The sequence below is a fragment of the Vanrija pseudolonga genome, chromosome 3, assembly GCF_020906515.1.
Source record: "Vanrija pseudolonga chromosome 3, complete sequence".
Classification (NCBI taxonomy): domain Eukaryota; kingdom Fungi; phylum Basidiomycota; class Tremellomycetes; order Trichosporonales; family Trichosporonaceae; genus Vanrija; species Vanrija pseudolonga.
The window spans coordinates 949991-964228 of NC_085851.1; the positions used below are offsets into that span (position 1 = coordinate 949991).

A 14238-nucleotide genomic window follows, 5' to 3' on the forward strand; every position below is an offset into this window, starting at 1 on the left:
TCTGCAGGCTGGCTGCTCGCATCCTCATGTTCGGCCCACAGCGCGCTGCGTGCGCGGCGCCTCAATTTATCGGCTTCGGCTGGCGACCTCCCGCGGCGCCACATTTACCCGGATACAAGTAGCGCCACTTACGACGCCCGCTGCCCATAGCCCATGGCCTGTGTCTTGGCGGATCTGACACTTGTGGGTTTGCCGACGCCGAGGGTCACGAGGTGGGCAGAGGTGCCGAGGCTACGTGCGTGTCGATCCGCGTCTCGTCTTCACGCTCGTGTCTCGTCTTCGCGCTTGACGCCATGTCTCACTACCGGGGCTGGAGTCGCATAGTGCGGGGCCGCGGCTGACATGCTCAAAGATGATACACACACCGTGTCCGATACGCCGTGCGCCGCGTGCGTCACCACGACCGCCGTCACCACCACGGCCGCTGTCACCACAACCGCTTGGCACCCACCCGTCGACAGCACCCCTCGCCCCAGAGTTTGCTTCCATCCTTGGATGCATGTCTGAATCAGGCCCCAACCACACTCACTATGGGAGAGGTGTCTGACTCAGGTCCCGCGGTCACGCGGTTCCGAAACAAACAGCCGACCCCAGTCGTAAATGCTCGGTCGAGCGAGTTGCAGCACGACCCGCACGAGCTAGGAAACAACATGCATAGAGTTTGGGGGCGGTATAGTGACTGACAAACGCGGTGGCCGGGCACCAGGAAAACTACTCTTGGCTAGTGCGGAATGATAGTGAAGCCTATAAATCTCCGGCTGGGTGCGCCTTGTAGCAGCGATATTAGACAACGTAAAAGGTCGAGTGTAGACAAGATAAAGTTACAATAAAGTGGTTGTCGAGAATGAAAGACATGACTGTAGGCACGCGCTGAGGCACAGTCGCGACGATGATACTGCCGAGGCCGCAGTGGTAGTGTGCTAATGATGCTGGCGGAGGAGTGGCAGGGCGCTGAAGGTGCTCCGCTGAAACGCCGCAGTTGCAAAGTCAGGCCCAAGGTCCCTCTTGAACACTCTTGAGCACGGCCCCCCATGGACATCACATGCGAGACCCACACTGTCTCGCGTGGGTCGCCCGATTGAAGGCAACGAGCAGGGACGTAACGAAAGTGGTCGTGATCGCTGGCGGCAGGTCCTTGTCCGGGGATAAGTGTCGGAGATTGCGCACCCCCGAAAGGCTCCGAGGCACACCCACTCGATGTCCCAAAAAGCCAGCATGTCCCGCCCGCCCAGATCCATGGTCTCGGGCGTTGACAATCACTCGAGTTTCAGGTTCGTGGACGTGGTAGGTGACATGGGAGTCCCCATACCTTCCATTCCCCACGCCAACGGAACAGCAAGGAACCGGCCTAAGAAGGGCAGTGGGGAATGCGTTCTTCACGTCGTGGGCGCGGGGGGCAAGGTGACGATCTGGCTCAGCTGCAGGCGTCGTCAGCATCTACTCTGCCCGTAGACACCATGACGGTACTCACTACCCAAGCGGCATTGGACAAGGGGCGAAGAGTGGGGTCGGTCGATTGTTTTCGGGCGCCGGTGGATACAAACTTCCGACCGACACGGGCAAAGATATGGCGAGCGGGTGGGACGCAACGCATGTGACGCCCTCAGACGAGGTGATAATGGCCGGGGGAAGACCAGCCCAAGAGCGGCTGCCGAAGGAAGCGCCTTGCGACGGGCGGCGCCTCACACCGCCTTCTCCAGCCCATACTGCATTTCGCCAACCTCTTGCCTGTACTCGGCGCAAGAGACAAACCGCATGCCTTGGACGTAATCGCGCACGTCCTCTTCGGCGACCTGCGGCGGGGCTTTGACGCAGTTGCACTGGTAGCCGGCTTCCTCTTCTAGAAGTTGATCGACCCGGTCCACGACACCTCCACGGATGCTCTCCTCGAGCGTGGGGCCGTGCACTTCGCCGTAGGGGAGCCACAACCTGTGGTGATCTTGCACACCTACGAGCGTGATCCGCAGTGACGGTTTCGCCAATGCGTGAAGAGTGAGTGTCGCAAGGAGCTCGAGAAGCCACCCCGGCGGGCCAATGTCGCTGTCGGGCCGAGGGCAGGTCCCGCAAGTTCCCTTCTCGGCGCTGAAGAGTACGACGACCTGCTCCAGGCTATCGACGACAAAGAACCGCAGCATCGTCTGGTGATCGAGCCAAGGATGGTCGGGGTTGTAGCGAACATTAAGCGCGAAGCGCTTCACGCCCTCCTGCACACCTAGCGCAAAGGTGTTTGGTATCTCGGCTTCCCCGGCGCAGCAGCGGAGACAGCCCTCGACCGGCGTGAAGCTCACGACCTGGGTGGGTGGTGGAAGGCCCGGCGGCATGGCGAGTGCCACGATCCCGCGGCTTTTCCCACCGGGCAGAAAGCGAGCAGTGTGGACATGTTCGCCGAGGCTCGAGGCGTACTGCTTCACGTTGGCCCGGAGCGGCAGGTGGAAGTCGACGACCTGGGCACGTGCCATCGCGTGGGCGGCGTTCGGGTCCCGGCAGATGCGCGACCACTTGGGCATGGCGAGGCCGAGCCGCGTGGCCGGATACGAGACGACAATGTCGGTGCCGGGGTTGGCGTCGGATACCACCAGGTGGAGGTATGCGTCGACGCGCGCCCGCAAGGCGCGGCACGTGCCCCTGAGTGCGATGAGCGCGTCGTACGGCGCATGGAAGAGGATCGCGTCCATGAGGTGTGGGAAGGCGCGGTGGTCGAGTATGTGTGCCGCCGGCGCGGATGTTGCCTCCGAGGCAAGCGGCTGTCGAGGCCTGGCGAGATCGTCGGCGCGGTCGTTATCTCGACGCGCTTTGGACGAAGGGCCGGCTTCGCACACTTCTTCGCGCGCGCGCTTTGCAGTCATGCTGACGAGGAGTTATGGGTACGACGCCATGTGTCTTATCGTTGGGGCCTTAAGAGCGCGTCGGCGGTGGTGATAGTGGTGAGAGTCACCGTCGGTGTAATGTCAAAAGACGTTACGATCCGCCTCGGCAGTGGCTCGGGTATGAAATATGATGTTGATGAGAAGAGTGCAATGCCGAGAGTGGAGCGAGGAGAGTGTGGAGACGTGTGGAGGATGTGCAGGCAGAGCAGTGACGGATGGCGCGATGCGAGTTGCCAGTCAGCAGCCGATGGCAAAAGTGGAGGCACGGGTGGAGGTTTAGCCACCCAGCCCACGGCCCCGTCGGTCGGCTAGGGCCGGTCCGCGCGGCGTCGGCAGCGGCGATGGCTCGGCGCTGGAGGGAGCTTGGCCGTCGGGGTCGCTTCGTCTTATCAGGGCGAGCGAGGTGGAGCTGTGCGTCAGGAAGGGAAGCGAGAGAGGGCGAGGGCGACAAAGACAGAGTGACGAGACAAAAGGCAAAGTGACTGTGTGCTCGGACACGGAAGTCGGCTTTGCAAAAATGGAAAAAAAAAGTGGAGGCCGTTGGACATGCCGCCATGCCGCAGTTCGCGGTTGGTCACGTGCGACTCCCTTTGACGACTTTGGGGGCATCACAGCTCCTATGCATGCAGGTCAAGCTGCGAGGGGGGCTGCGGTCATGCATGCGCTTGGTCGTGCCACCTTAGGATGCATGATTTGATAACGTCTTGGCGCTGTGAACGGACGACAGTGGCCCGCGGCCCGCCCGCCTCGGCTGCGGCCCGGCCCCGAGGTGGATGTGTGGAGGGATCTCTCGGATGTAGGCAGGAAAGGTCCTAACCTTCGTCATCACGGCTCAAAGCCACCTCCACTCCGCAGCTGAGCTCAGGCGAGGAACTGCAGAGGCAGCCACCCTCCAGTGGGGTCTGTGGAGGCAGCCTTGCCCAGTGCCATGCAATGCAATGCAAGTGTCTAGTATTGTCTCTTCTGATCTACTTTGCGCCCGCGTAGCGCATCACTCCCTCCCATACCGCCAGCGCCGCCGCGTTGGTGGGGAACGCCCGCAGTGCGACCGGGACGAAGCCCTGCGCTGTCAGCTCCTGCCACGACCGCGGCTCCGACAGCACGTACCTTGTAAAAGTTCTTTATCCGAGTGCCAGAGTTCCACCCCAGCCCGCGAGCTGGGTCGTACCCTTCCCTCCAAACCTGGCGGTAGGCGTCAAACACGCCCTTGTATCGTGGGTTCTTGATGTTGTCCGCCATGATTCGGTTTTTGATGTTGTCCATAGCTGCGGTGTGAGCAAAGCTCGTCGGAGCGGCAAACAGGCGACTCACGCAAAGCCATGAGCCAGTACATATTCGACGCCATGCCGCCAGCGAAGAAGTTGGCAGCACCAGGGGACAGCTCCCACGAAGTCCCCTTCCAGGTCGCAAACCACCTGTTGAAGATCTCAAAGCCTGTGGCGTCAGCTATACCCACTTATCGTAGCTCACCTCCAAACATCGCTGCAAAACTAGACCGGTACATGAAGCTCGAACCCAGGCCGCGCCACATGCCCGTTATTCCCTGCGTCTGCACCGTCTGCTTGACGACGTCGATCGGGCCGCTGAACTGCCGCGGCGTGCCCTCGGGCTGCACGAGTTGGAGCTGGAGCTTGGCCTTGATCGTTTCTGTGGGGTGTGCGACGGATGCGCTGAGGGTGAGCGCTGTCTTGGCTGTCGATTGGGAGGACTGCACAGCTGACTCACTTGGTCCACCCAGCAAACAGGCCCGCGATACTGTGTCCCAGCAATGACAGCCGCTCGTCCTCTGGCCCATCGCCGACCGTGCCGGGGATGCGCTCGGCAAACCCGTGGTCTTTCAAGAATGCGCGGTAGTTGTGCAGACTGGTGGGTGAGCGAGATAAGAGTGGCTGCGACCCACCTGCCCATCAAGATCGAGTCGGTGATGCCCCACGAGATGGCGGGCACCGACGCGCCCTTGTACACTGCGAGCGGGCCTTCCTTGCTCACAGTCTTCTTCAGGCAGTCCCACGCGCCGTTGAAGGTGCCTTTTGGTGCGCATTGCAGGCGAGTCTGCGGTCAGGTCGTGTTGGGGCTGCCGTGCTCACTTTAATGGTATCGAACGGGTGGCCTGGGTGTGTCAGCTAAGGAAGCAGGGGCGCCCGCAAGCTGACTTACCAACTACCAACTGCACGGCGCGAGTGTCAGCTCCATTTACCAAAACGCAAGCTACGCTGCACGCACTTTTGTCCACCTGAGCCTGTCAGCACACGCCATCCACCACCACCCCAACCTACCCAGAAAGAATACCCGCCGCGAAGCCGATGAACGGCGCGTGCCCCTTCTCGGGCTTTTCGGGGAAGATGCTCTCGCCCTCGGGGTCGAGAACGGCCTCGGGCACGATAGTGTCGGTGGGCTTCGACATTGTAGGTGTCGGCGCCGGCGCGAGAGCACAAAAGTGGAAAAGATGGAGAGGTTGGAAGAAAGTGAGATGGGGGTGATTGCGACTTATCGTCGCGTCGGGTGGAGGTGGGGCACATTCGACTCACCTCACCCGTAAATCTCACCCGTCAAGTCACCATCACCTCACCAGTCTTCATCTCGTCCATTCGTCTCGTCCATTCGTTTGCATCGCTTGCATGTGCATGCTGTAGCTGGCAGACACTCGGGTGTCTACTAACCACACGACATCGTACCACTGAGATAGAAGCCATGCCCGATAGCCGCTTGTAGCGCTGCATCCTGCCTCCCTCCTGATCTCCATTCCCCGGTCCCGGAGCAGATGTGCATGCAATGTGTCCTAACTGCCCCTACAACGTCCGCTTCCCTTCGGACGGAGCGGAGTCGGCCTTTGACTCAGCCTTAGCCTTCCCCCGCGATGCCGCGCTCGCCTCTGCCCGCGCCTCGGCGTTGACCCTCGCCCACATGGCCTTCCTCCTCTGGTGGCCCTCCTCGAACGCGTCGGTCCACTCGGGGCGGAACTTGGGCAGCTTGCGCCCGACGCCAGGCGCGCCGTCGCCGGCGAGCTTGCGCACCGTCTCAAAGTACTCCTCAAAGTCGGGGACGACGGCCATGAAGCGCGTGCCGTCGCCGTGCGTTGCAATCCGGGCCACCTCCCACGCGCGCTGCTCCTCGACGGGCGGGAGCGTACCCCTCCCAGCTAGCAGACGCGCGGCATACACCGCCTGCCACTCGTAGATCTTGAACGTGAGCCCCGCACCGACCTTGCCGACGAACAGCAGCGTCGGGTCGCGCTGCCACACTACGTGCTGGTACAGCTCGATCACGCGGTTGTTGCGCACCGTCACCTGCGGCAGGAACGGCTGGCTGCTGCTGTACCCCGTGCCGAAGATGATGTGGTCGACATTGTCGATATGCGTCCCGTCCACCAGGTGCGCGGTGCGTCCGCTGATATGGCTGATGGTCGGGTGGTTGTGGATCTTTGGGTGTTCGACCGCTATGCTGCCAAAGTAGCGGTTATAGTTGCGCCCGACGTTGATGGAGTGCACCTCTCCCGCGGTTTGCGTGAGGTCGACGGCGATGTCGGCTGCTGATACGGACGCACCGACGACGACCACGCGCTGAAGTCAGCTACGGCCCTCCCATCCTCAACACCCACCTTTCCCCTGTACCCCTCCCGCCCACGATAGTGCTTGCTGTGAATGACGCTGCGCGGCTGGTCCTGTTCCAACTCCTCCAAGCCGTCAATCTTGGGGATCCACGGGACCCAGAAGTGGCCAGCAGCGACGACGACGGCGTCGAACCACTCGGCCCACCAGTAGTCGCCATCACCCTCCGGCCTCCGCAGTGTGATCTTCCACTGGTCGCCAATCTTCTCCACGCGCTCCACGGTGGTGTTGTACGACACGAGGTCAGCGTACCCCTTCCGGTCGAACAGGCTGACAACATAGCCGCGCACCACGCGCCACGGGCGGAACGGCGTGTCCTCGCCGTGCATGCGGGCGGACCACGCGCTGTACTCGGTCGGGAACGGCTCCTGCGTAAACTCCATCGTGAGCCCGTGCACGTTCGTCTCGAGGTACGGGTAGATGGACGACTCGGAGTGGGCTGCCGGGCCGGCCGGTGGTGCGCGCGCCGGGAGCTCGGAGGGCACGGCTCGCGGCGGGTCGGCCGTGCGCGCCGCCAGGCTGTCAAAGTCTGACAGGGGCGTCGGTTCCCCGTCCTCGTCGATCCTGGAATGTCAGCGAGTAGAAAGGGTGTGGAGGGGCTCGCTCACCAGCACCCGCCTGGCGCTTCACGCCGCTCGAATACCCGGATCACGTCAAACGCCTGCTCCTGCGCCAGCGCATCGACCGTAATTGCCCCGGCGGGCCCAGCGCCGATGACAGCGACGCGCTTGACGGGCATGTCAGCCATGTGAGTGATGTTGAAACGACAAGATCAGTGCCAAGAGAGCAACACGTCGGGATGGTGGACTGTCTGCAGGAGGAGATCCGGCCAATCGGGTAACACATGTCGGGTCTCGGGTAACAAACATGTCTTATCTCGCCTTGCTCTCGGAACGAGGCTCCACATTGTGCATCTCCGACACTCGTCGCTCGTACGCTCTACACTCGCACGAGCACCACAGCCAAAGACCGAACCTGACTAGACCTTCAAGTCTTCGTTGACGCCGTCGCTGCTCTGCTCGTCGCGAGCGTCCGATCCCTCGTCGTCCGCCCTCACCTTCAACCCCTTCAGCTTGTCCCTGCGAAGCAACCACAGCACGGCCGTCGTCCACGCCACTGATGTCAGCTTACCCAGCTCTCCCCACACTCACCAAGGACGCACTGCAGGCCGATCTGGCTCGCGTAGCCCTTCTTCGCCGCGGGAAAGTCGCTGTCGTCAGCTTGGCCCTTCACACCTTCACGCACGTGGTCTTCCAGTAGAAGAGGGGACCGATACACTGCATGATGTACGCGAGGTCGTTGGCCCACGCGACGAGGATTGCGCGCGTCTCGGTGTCCTCGCTCGCCTCGTTGATCCACGCCAGAATGAGCGCGCCTGCGCCGCCCTAAGCGTCAGCTACGCCCAGACTCGACACTCACGCCGCTCTGCAGGAGCCAGTAGAGCGCGTAGTGCGTCTTGATGCTGCCGTACAGCGGGATCTGGCGCAGCGAGATGACCCACGCGAGCTGGGCATGTCAGTCCCCCACCACCTCGAAGAAGCATTTACGGTGATGAACGCGCCGATGTAGATGAACGGCCAGCGGCGGCCCTTGAAGGGCCCGTCGGACAGCCATGCGAACACGAGCCCGCCGGTGATCCACAGCGCGGTCGTGATGGTCGGGTCTGGGGTCAGCGCCGCCCAGGTGCCCACTTACATGTGTTGATCTGCGGCACGGTGTACGTGCGCCCCGGGACAGGCGGGTTGGTCTTGGAGTTGAAGCTCTGCATGTCAGCCTGCACTGAGACTCCAGCGCACCTTGAGCCAGAACCCCATCGGGTTCTGGCCGAACCCGTTGTTCCAGAGGACGTAGAGCATGGCTTTTGTCAGTGTCGCATTGGCGCTGAGACCCACGCATCATGTACGTCTTCCAAGACGTGAACAGAGTCACCAGCTTGGCCCTCGTCCAAGGCTCTTTGCCCTTGCGCCCCGCGCGCAGCATGCGCTCCTTGGCGAGCTCGTGTTCCTTCCATCAGCCCGGCAGCATACCCCACCCACCTCTTCGGTCAACCACCAGTCCTTGGCGTCCTGCAACGGCAGACCAGGGAGGAAGAAGAAGCTCGCCACGGCCACAGGGAGGGTGACGATGGCGTCGATGATGAACATCTGTCATCAGCCCTGCCCACCCTGCCCCACTCACCCATCGCCACCCCGCGAGCCCGTTCACCCCGTTGAGGTTCTTGAACGCCGCTGCCTGGAGATATCCGCTGAACATGGGCCCACTGCCGCCCGCCACCCAGAAGATGACGCTCCGCTTGCCGATCTCGCGCGAGGTGTACCATCCGCCAAGGATGTAGTGGATGCCGGGGTAGAAGCCCGACTCGAACAGGCCGATGAGGAAGCGGAGGGCGTAGAGGGCTTGGTGGCTGGGGTTAGGGTGCGCAAGTGGCTGTGACTCACTTTTTGATGGCGTAGCATGCGAGGGTGCACACTCCCCATCCGAGTTCCAGCTTTCGTCAGTGCCGCCCGCAGATGGCAGTAAGCTTACCGCTGGCAGGACGTAGCGCGCCGGTACGCGCGTGAGGAGCAGGTTACACGGGACCTGCCCGATCACATAGCCGACAGTGTACAGGGTATTGGCGGTGACGAGCTCGTTGCCCAGCATGCCGAGGTCCTCCTTCATGCCAGAGAGGAACGCGTTCGTCACATTGGCTGCGGGGGTGAGCGTGATTACAAGCATGGACTGACGCACCCTGGTCGAGATTTCTGAAGCAGAGTGTCAGGACTCGCAGCCATACAACGCATCTACGCACTTGAGAAAGTAGCCGACCTGTCCTAGTCAGTGCGCCGCCGGCCGAGGAACCCACCGAGGCCAGAGTGAGGATCACCGCGTCGACCTTGAACAGCAGCTTGCGCTCCTCGGGGGGCAGGTCGAACGTGTCCCAGATCTTGCCCTTCCATGTGCTGGTCGGGGGTGCCGGCTCGGCCTTGACGACGTCCAGCTCGGAGCCCATCGCGGTGGTAGGTTGTAGACGTGCTGCTTTCGCTCCCCGTCGGTATTAATACTGTGCCACGGTCAGCTTGGCCTGCGCCGGGGGACTACTATCGTGCCACAAAGGGCATGTCGCCATTGTCTCATGCACTCACGTTGCACATCCAAGCTTCACCCGGAGACCCGTGTGTTCGCGACGACCACGGCAGCGGCAACGCGGAACGAGTCAACTCCGCCACATCCACGCCGACTGCCACTCAATCTGCGAGGCGGAGCAGCGCCCGCCCGGCGGATCACGCCATTGCCGCCCGCGCCAAGTTCATCGACATCCGGTATCAACCCCCGCCGAGCGGCATCCCGGCGCCATTGGCTGGCGATAGGCTTGATCAGCCCGCCGGAGGGGGTGATGGCGCTGAACGTGGCCTTCGGGCGTGGCGGCTGGATTCGTGCGTCGTTGTGTCTGTGGCGACATGGCAGATGCGACTCGGAGATGGGCGCGCCGAGATACTGTGCCGCTGTGCGTGTGCTTGACATCCACGGAGCGGACAGTCGTGATGCATAAATGACGACGCTGCAGCCTCACGACGGCCACCCCACTGACCACGATGACCGCCGCCACCACCCCCGAGAACAGGTCGTCCAACGGCAAGGAGTTCCGCATCTCGTCCCGCACGAGGGGTAAGTGAACCCTCGCGGCACGAGCTGACTCCAGACCGCCTCGTCGCGGCCGGCATCGACCTGTCGAACGGGTACCCCTACTACCCGACCAAGCCCGCGTCTCTGAACGCAGCCAAAGCTTTCGCCCAGCCCTTCGAGTACGCGGACGCAGCGGCGCGCGCGAGTTCGCTGTCCCCGCTGGCCGAAGTCGCCGAGCTGGTCGACCTGACGCCACACATCGGGACCGAGATCCGCGGGCTCCAGCTCGCCAGCCTCACCGACGCGCAGAAGGACGCCCTCGCGCTCCTCGTCGCGCAGCGCGGCGTCGTCTTCCTCCGCGACCAGGAGATCACGCCGCAGGAGCAGCTCGCGCTCGGGGAGTACTGGGGCAAAGTACACCACCACCCCTCGGCCGGCGTGCTCCCCGGCCTGCCGGGGGTACAGACCATCTCGGACGAGCTGCTGCGCCAGCATGGCGAGCTCGTCGACTTTCGTAACCCGTGCAGCGAGCAGGAGTGGCACACGAGGTAGGCCCGCCGCGCTGTGGCATACCTGACGCTAGCCTCGCCCACGAGCCCCAGCCACCGGGATACACGCACCTGCACTACGACTCGACGCCGCCCACGGGCGGCGACACGACCTTCTCGTCCGGCTACGTCGCGTACGACAAGCTCTCGCCCCCGCTCCAGGCGTTCGTCGACACACTCGAGGGACTGTACCGCTCCGCGCACGTGTACACGAACCCCGCCGACCCCGACGGGCTCAAGGTGCCCATCGTGACTGCGCACCCGCTGGTACGCACCCACCCCGTCACGGGGTGGAAGAGCCTGTTCGTCAACAGGCGGTACATGGTCGGCATCAAGGGCTTGACTGCTGCCGACTCGGACGCGTTGCTTGAGCATGTAAGTGGCCCGAGGGGGTGGCGCTGACCCCAAGCTCTGGAGGACGTATGAGACGGCGTTTGAAGGACAGGTGCGGTTCCGCTGGACTCCGGGCACGTCGGCCATCTGGGACGCGCGGTCCACCATCGACTCGACAGCGTCAGACACGGTCGACGACACGACCGGACAGCACCGCCACGCCACTCGCGTTACCACGCTCGCCGAGGTGCCTCTTCCTGCCTCAGCGGGGCAGAGCCGCCGCGTCGCGTTGGGGCTCGACCCGGGTGTGGTGCAGGAGCAGGGGCGGGTCAAGTACTACTAGGTTGTGTGAGCTGGGAATGCATAAGGGTTAACTGGCATCAGACATTTTCCGTGGTGTACATGTATCCTTTCCGTGGTGTATCCGCCCAAACACATGCATACTTCACATTCGATACTAGCTTCTGACAACGCTCTCGTCTTCAAACCCACACCTCACCTGCTCCTAACTGGTTGACACTTACGCACCCTCGACACGCTCGACACGCGACTGCACGCGCGAGGGAGCAGCCGAGGCCCTCCTAGACTGCGCTTCCTCCTCCCTGCGCACGACCGACACCAGCGGGCCAGTGTAGTGCTTGCGCGCGTTGACAAAATACCAGGTCGCGGCGATGACGGCGAAGGCGACGAACACGACCGACGCGTAGTTTGTCGTCTCGGCAGTGACGGGGATGGCCGTGGCTGGGATGTGTCAGCTGCAGCCTCCAGGAGCCACTTACGCATGCAGAACAGGATAATGCTGAACGAGATCCACACCACGGCGACGATGTTGACCGTGTACCCGAGCGTGTTGCCAAGCGGGTACGCCGCGCGCGACATGTGCTCGCGGCGGGTGAGGAGCGAGCAGAGGATGGGGAAGGCGTACGAGCAGCCGAGGCAGATGGTCGCGACGCCCGTGAAGGCGTTGAAGGCGGCCGACGAGCCGAGGTACAGCAGGCCGAGGAGGCCGCACACGATGGTCGACAGCGTGAGCGACCAGACCGGCACGCCGCGGCGCGTGTTGACGCGCTTCCACCACTGCGAGCCGGGGATGCCGCCGTCGCGCGAGAAGGCCCACGTCGCGCGCGATGCGGTGGTCAGCGAGCCGACGGACGCGAACGCCCAGATGCCGAGCACGAGGGAGAGGAGGCCCATTGCCGCCGGCGCAGAGTGGGTCACCATCTTGAAGAGGAGCGGCATCGGCTGGCCCGAGGGCACGGCGAGGAGCGCGTCAATGTCGTATGGGAGCGTGATGGCGAGCGGGATGAGAAGCACAATGCCCGTCACGAACGCCGCAGCGACAGAAAGTACCATGGCGCGCGGCACCTCGCGCTCGGGGTTGTGTACCTCCTCGCACAGGGCCGAGACGGTGCCGTACCCCGTGAGGATGTACGCGGCGGACAGGAGACCAACGAAGAAGGCCCAGCCGTCCGGCCAGCCAGAGTTGTTGGCGAACTGCGAGAAGACAAACTTGCCCGAGTGGTAGTGGTCCGACTTGACAAGAAGCGTGACGATAATGCTGGCGAGGTCAGATGCCACACACGGCACGGTGGCTCACATGATGGTCGACGCGCCGGTCCAGTACAGCACGAACGTGTTGAGGCGGTCAATGTAGCTGCGGTCAGTGTGGCGCTGGGGTGTACACCCACTCGTTGCCGTAGAGGTTGATGACGAACTCGCAGGCCAGCGCGGCCCAGTACACCCTAGGCTTGTCAGTGGTATCCTGCTCAGTGGCGCCACTCACAGCAGCGTCTGCCACGCGGTCGGGACATAGTCCTCATGGAAGAGCGTCACGGCGGCGAGCACGAGCTGGCTCCCTCCGAACGCAATCGACCCGGCGAGGCTGGGGCTCAGCGGCGTCTCATACAGGTCACGTACGTCCAGTTTGACACCACAGCAAACCACCCCGTTAGGTAGGATGCGAAGCGGCTGAACTTTGGCGGCGAGAGCATGGCCGACCAGTCTGACGTGAGCCCAGCCCACGCGCCGCCACTTACAGTACACGCCGCCCGAGGTCGGGAAGACTGAGCAGCTGGGTGGTGTGGTTAGTCCTGTAGCCTCAGGCACGCCACAGGCCGCTCACATCTCGGCGAGGCTGCTCGCCATGCACATTGACACGCCCGAGACAAATGTCCACTGCGGGGAAGTCGGGGTCAGCAACATTCCTCATCAGATACCCGTGATGGCCGCTATCGCGCCATCTGCCCGCCGCGATCCGCCGTCGCCATCGCGCGCCATACTCACGCCATACACCATCGTCACTGGCCCGCCACAGGTCAAGAATGTGCCCAGCATCAAGCTCACACCGAGGGGCACGGCCATGATGGCGAAGCTGAGGCCCAGCACGCCGATCATGGTCATGTTGCGCTTGACTTCCTGCTGGTATCCGAGCTCCTCGAGCTTGGCCGCCTCCCCTTGGTCATGGTACTTTTCCGTGATTTCGCGTACGTGGGCGGTGTACGCTGCCTTCTCTGTCTCGCTTGGCGTGTTGCTCGAGCCGCCGTACGGCGACGACGAGGGCAGCGGCGCGGCTTCGACGTGCGCGGTGGTCGGTTTGTCGGACATTATTGTGGGGCTGGGGGGCCCACATCCCCAGACCAGTGAGCCCTTTTATCATCTCGCCTCTCCTTGCCTTTGCTTTAGCCAGACAGGGCCCAGCGGGCCGAATGAGGACGTAGTGCCTTGTCTCCTGGCACGGCGCCGTGTTCTGTTTGGCTATCGCCGTCGCTTGGGACACCCCATGCGCAGGGCTGACTCAGAGGAACGCGGACGGGCAGGTTAGCGCGAGGCAGCGAGCGAGCGAGCGAGCGAGCAGGCGCGCGCGCGCGGCGCCGGACGGCCACTTGCTTGTTGGCTCACTTGTTGGCGCCATTGACAACGAAGCGTGTTGACAATCGGCAACGAATCCAGCCCAGCCCGGCGTCGCTCGCTATCGGCGCCGTGTGCCGATTCCGGCCCACCGACAAGCAACGCCCTGCCCCCAGCGCGCCGTCGTCACTCGCGAGCGAGCCCGCAGGGGGCAGCCACGATCGCCAGCAGCCTCGCTTGAGCTCGCCGCTGGCCAGAGAAACGATGAGAAGCGCGCTTCAGTGGCATGGTTTGCCGAGCTTGGCGACGTTTATCCGTCCTTGCGAGCTGAGCGATTGGGCTCAGGCACGGCGAGGTCGCTGCCTGGTCGTTTATCAGCGCCGCTGGAATGACGGCGATGGCGGCTATGGGTATATGCACACGCCTTGG

The 14238-nt window shown here is 63.2% G+C and overlaps 6 protein-coding genes across 6 annotated transcripts; 1 reads left to right on the forward strand and 5 right to left on the reverse strand.

The window, feature by feature from the left end:
• Window positions 1–1682: 1682 nt before the first annotated feature.
• Window positions 1683–2675, reverse strand: LOC62_03G003920 (uncharacterized protein; the record flags this gene model as incomplete). Its single annotated transcript, XM_062770451.1, has 1 exon — window positions 1683–2675. The coding sequence occupies one exon, from the start codon at window positions 2673–2675 to the stop codon at window positions 1683–1685; it is 993 nt and encodes a 330-aa protein (XP_062626435.1).
• Window positions 2676–3786: 1111 nt separating this feature from the next.
• Window positions 3787–5271, reverse strand: mcfL (Mitochondrial substrate carrier family protein L; the record flags this gene model as incomplete). Its single annotated transcript, XM_062770452.1, has 8 exons — window positions 3787–3928; window positions 3975–4132; window positions 4179–4301; window positions 4338–4537; window positions 4593–4730; window positions 4768–4919; window positions 4955–4977; window positions 5157–5271. The coding sequence occupies 8 exons, from the start codon at window positions 5269–5271 to the stop codon at window positions 3836–3838; spliced, it is 1002 nt and encodes a 333-aa protein (XP_062626436.1). The 3' UTR covers window positions 3787–3835.
• Window positions 5272–5656: 385 nt separating this feature from the next.
• Window positions 5657–7223, reverse strand: fmo1_0 (Thiol-specific monooxygenase; the record flags this gene model as incomplete). The annotated part of the gene is made up of 3 exons (XM_062770453.1): window positions 5657–6427; window positions 6466–7039; window positions 7090–7223. The coding sequence occupies 3 exons, from the start codon at window positions 7221–7223 to the stop codon at window positions 5657–5659; spliced, it is 1479 nt and encodes a 492-aa protein (XP_062626437.1).
• Window positions 7224–7454: 231 nt separating this feature from the next.
• On the reverse strand, window positions 7455–9467 carry liz1_5 (Pantothenate transporter liz1; the record flags this gene model as incomplete). Its single annotated transcript, XM_062770454.1, has 14 exons — window positions 7455–7591; window positions 7627–7685; window positions 7721–7860; window positions 7895–7981; window positions 8023–8138; window positions 8171–8237; window positions 8272–8333; window positions 8368–8479; window positions 8512–8619; window positions 8654–8871; window positions 8914–9165; window positions 9206–9219; window positions 9267–9283; window positions 9321–9467. The coding sequence occupies 14 exons, from the start codon at window positions 9465–9467 to the stop codon at window positions 7455–7457; spliced, it is 1536 nt and encodes a 511-aa protein (XP_062626438.1).
• A 583-nt stretch (window positions 9468–10050) lies between these two features.
• JLP1_0 (Alpha-ketoglutarate-dependent sulfonate dioxygenase) lies at window positions 10051–11305 on the forward strand (the record flags this gene model as incomplete). The annotated part of the gene is made up of 4 exons (XM_062770455.1): window positions 10051–10123; window positions 10158–10629; window positions 10665–11004; window positions 11039–11305. The coding sequence occupies 4 exons, from the start codon at window positions 10051–10053 to the stop codon at window positions 11303–11305; spliced, it is 1152 nt and encodes a 383-aa protein (XP_062626439.1).
• A 177-nt stretch (window positions 11306–11482) lies between these two features.
• TPO5 (Polyamine transporter TPO5) lies at window positions 11483–13566 on the reverse strand (the record flags this gene model as incomplete). The annotated part of the gene is made up of 9 exons (XM_062770456.1): window positions 11483–11703; window positions 11742–12520; window positions 12560–12616; window positions 12651–12704; window positions 12746–12844; window positions 12880–12964; window positions 12999–13033; window positions 13085–13137; window positions 13246–13566. The coding sequence occupies 9 exons, from the start codon at window positions 13564–13566 to the stop codon at window positions 11483–11485; spliced, it is 1704 nt and encodes a 567-aa protein (XP_062626440.1).
• Window positions 13567–14238: the final 672 nt, after the last annotated feature.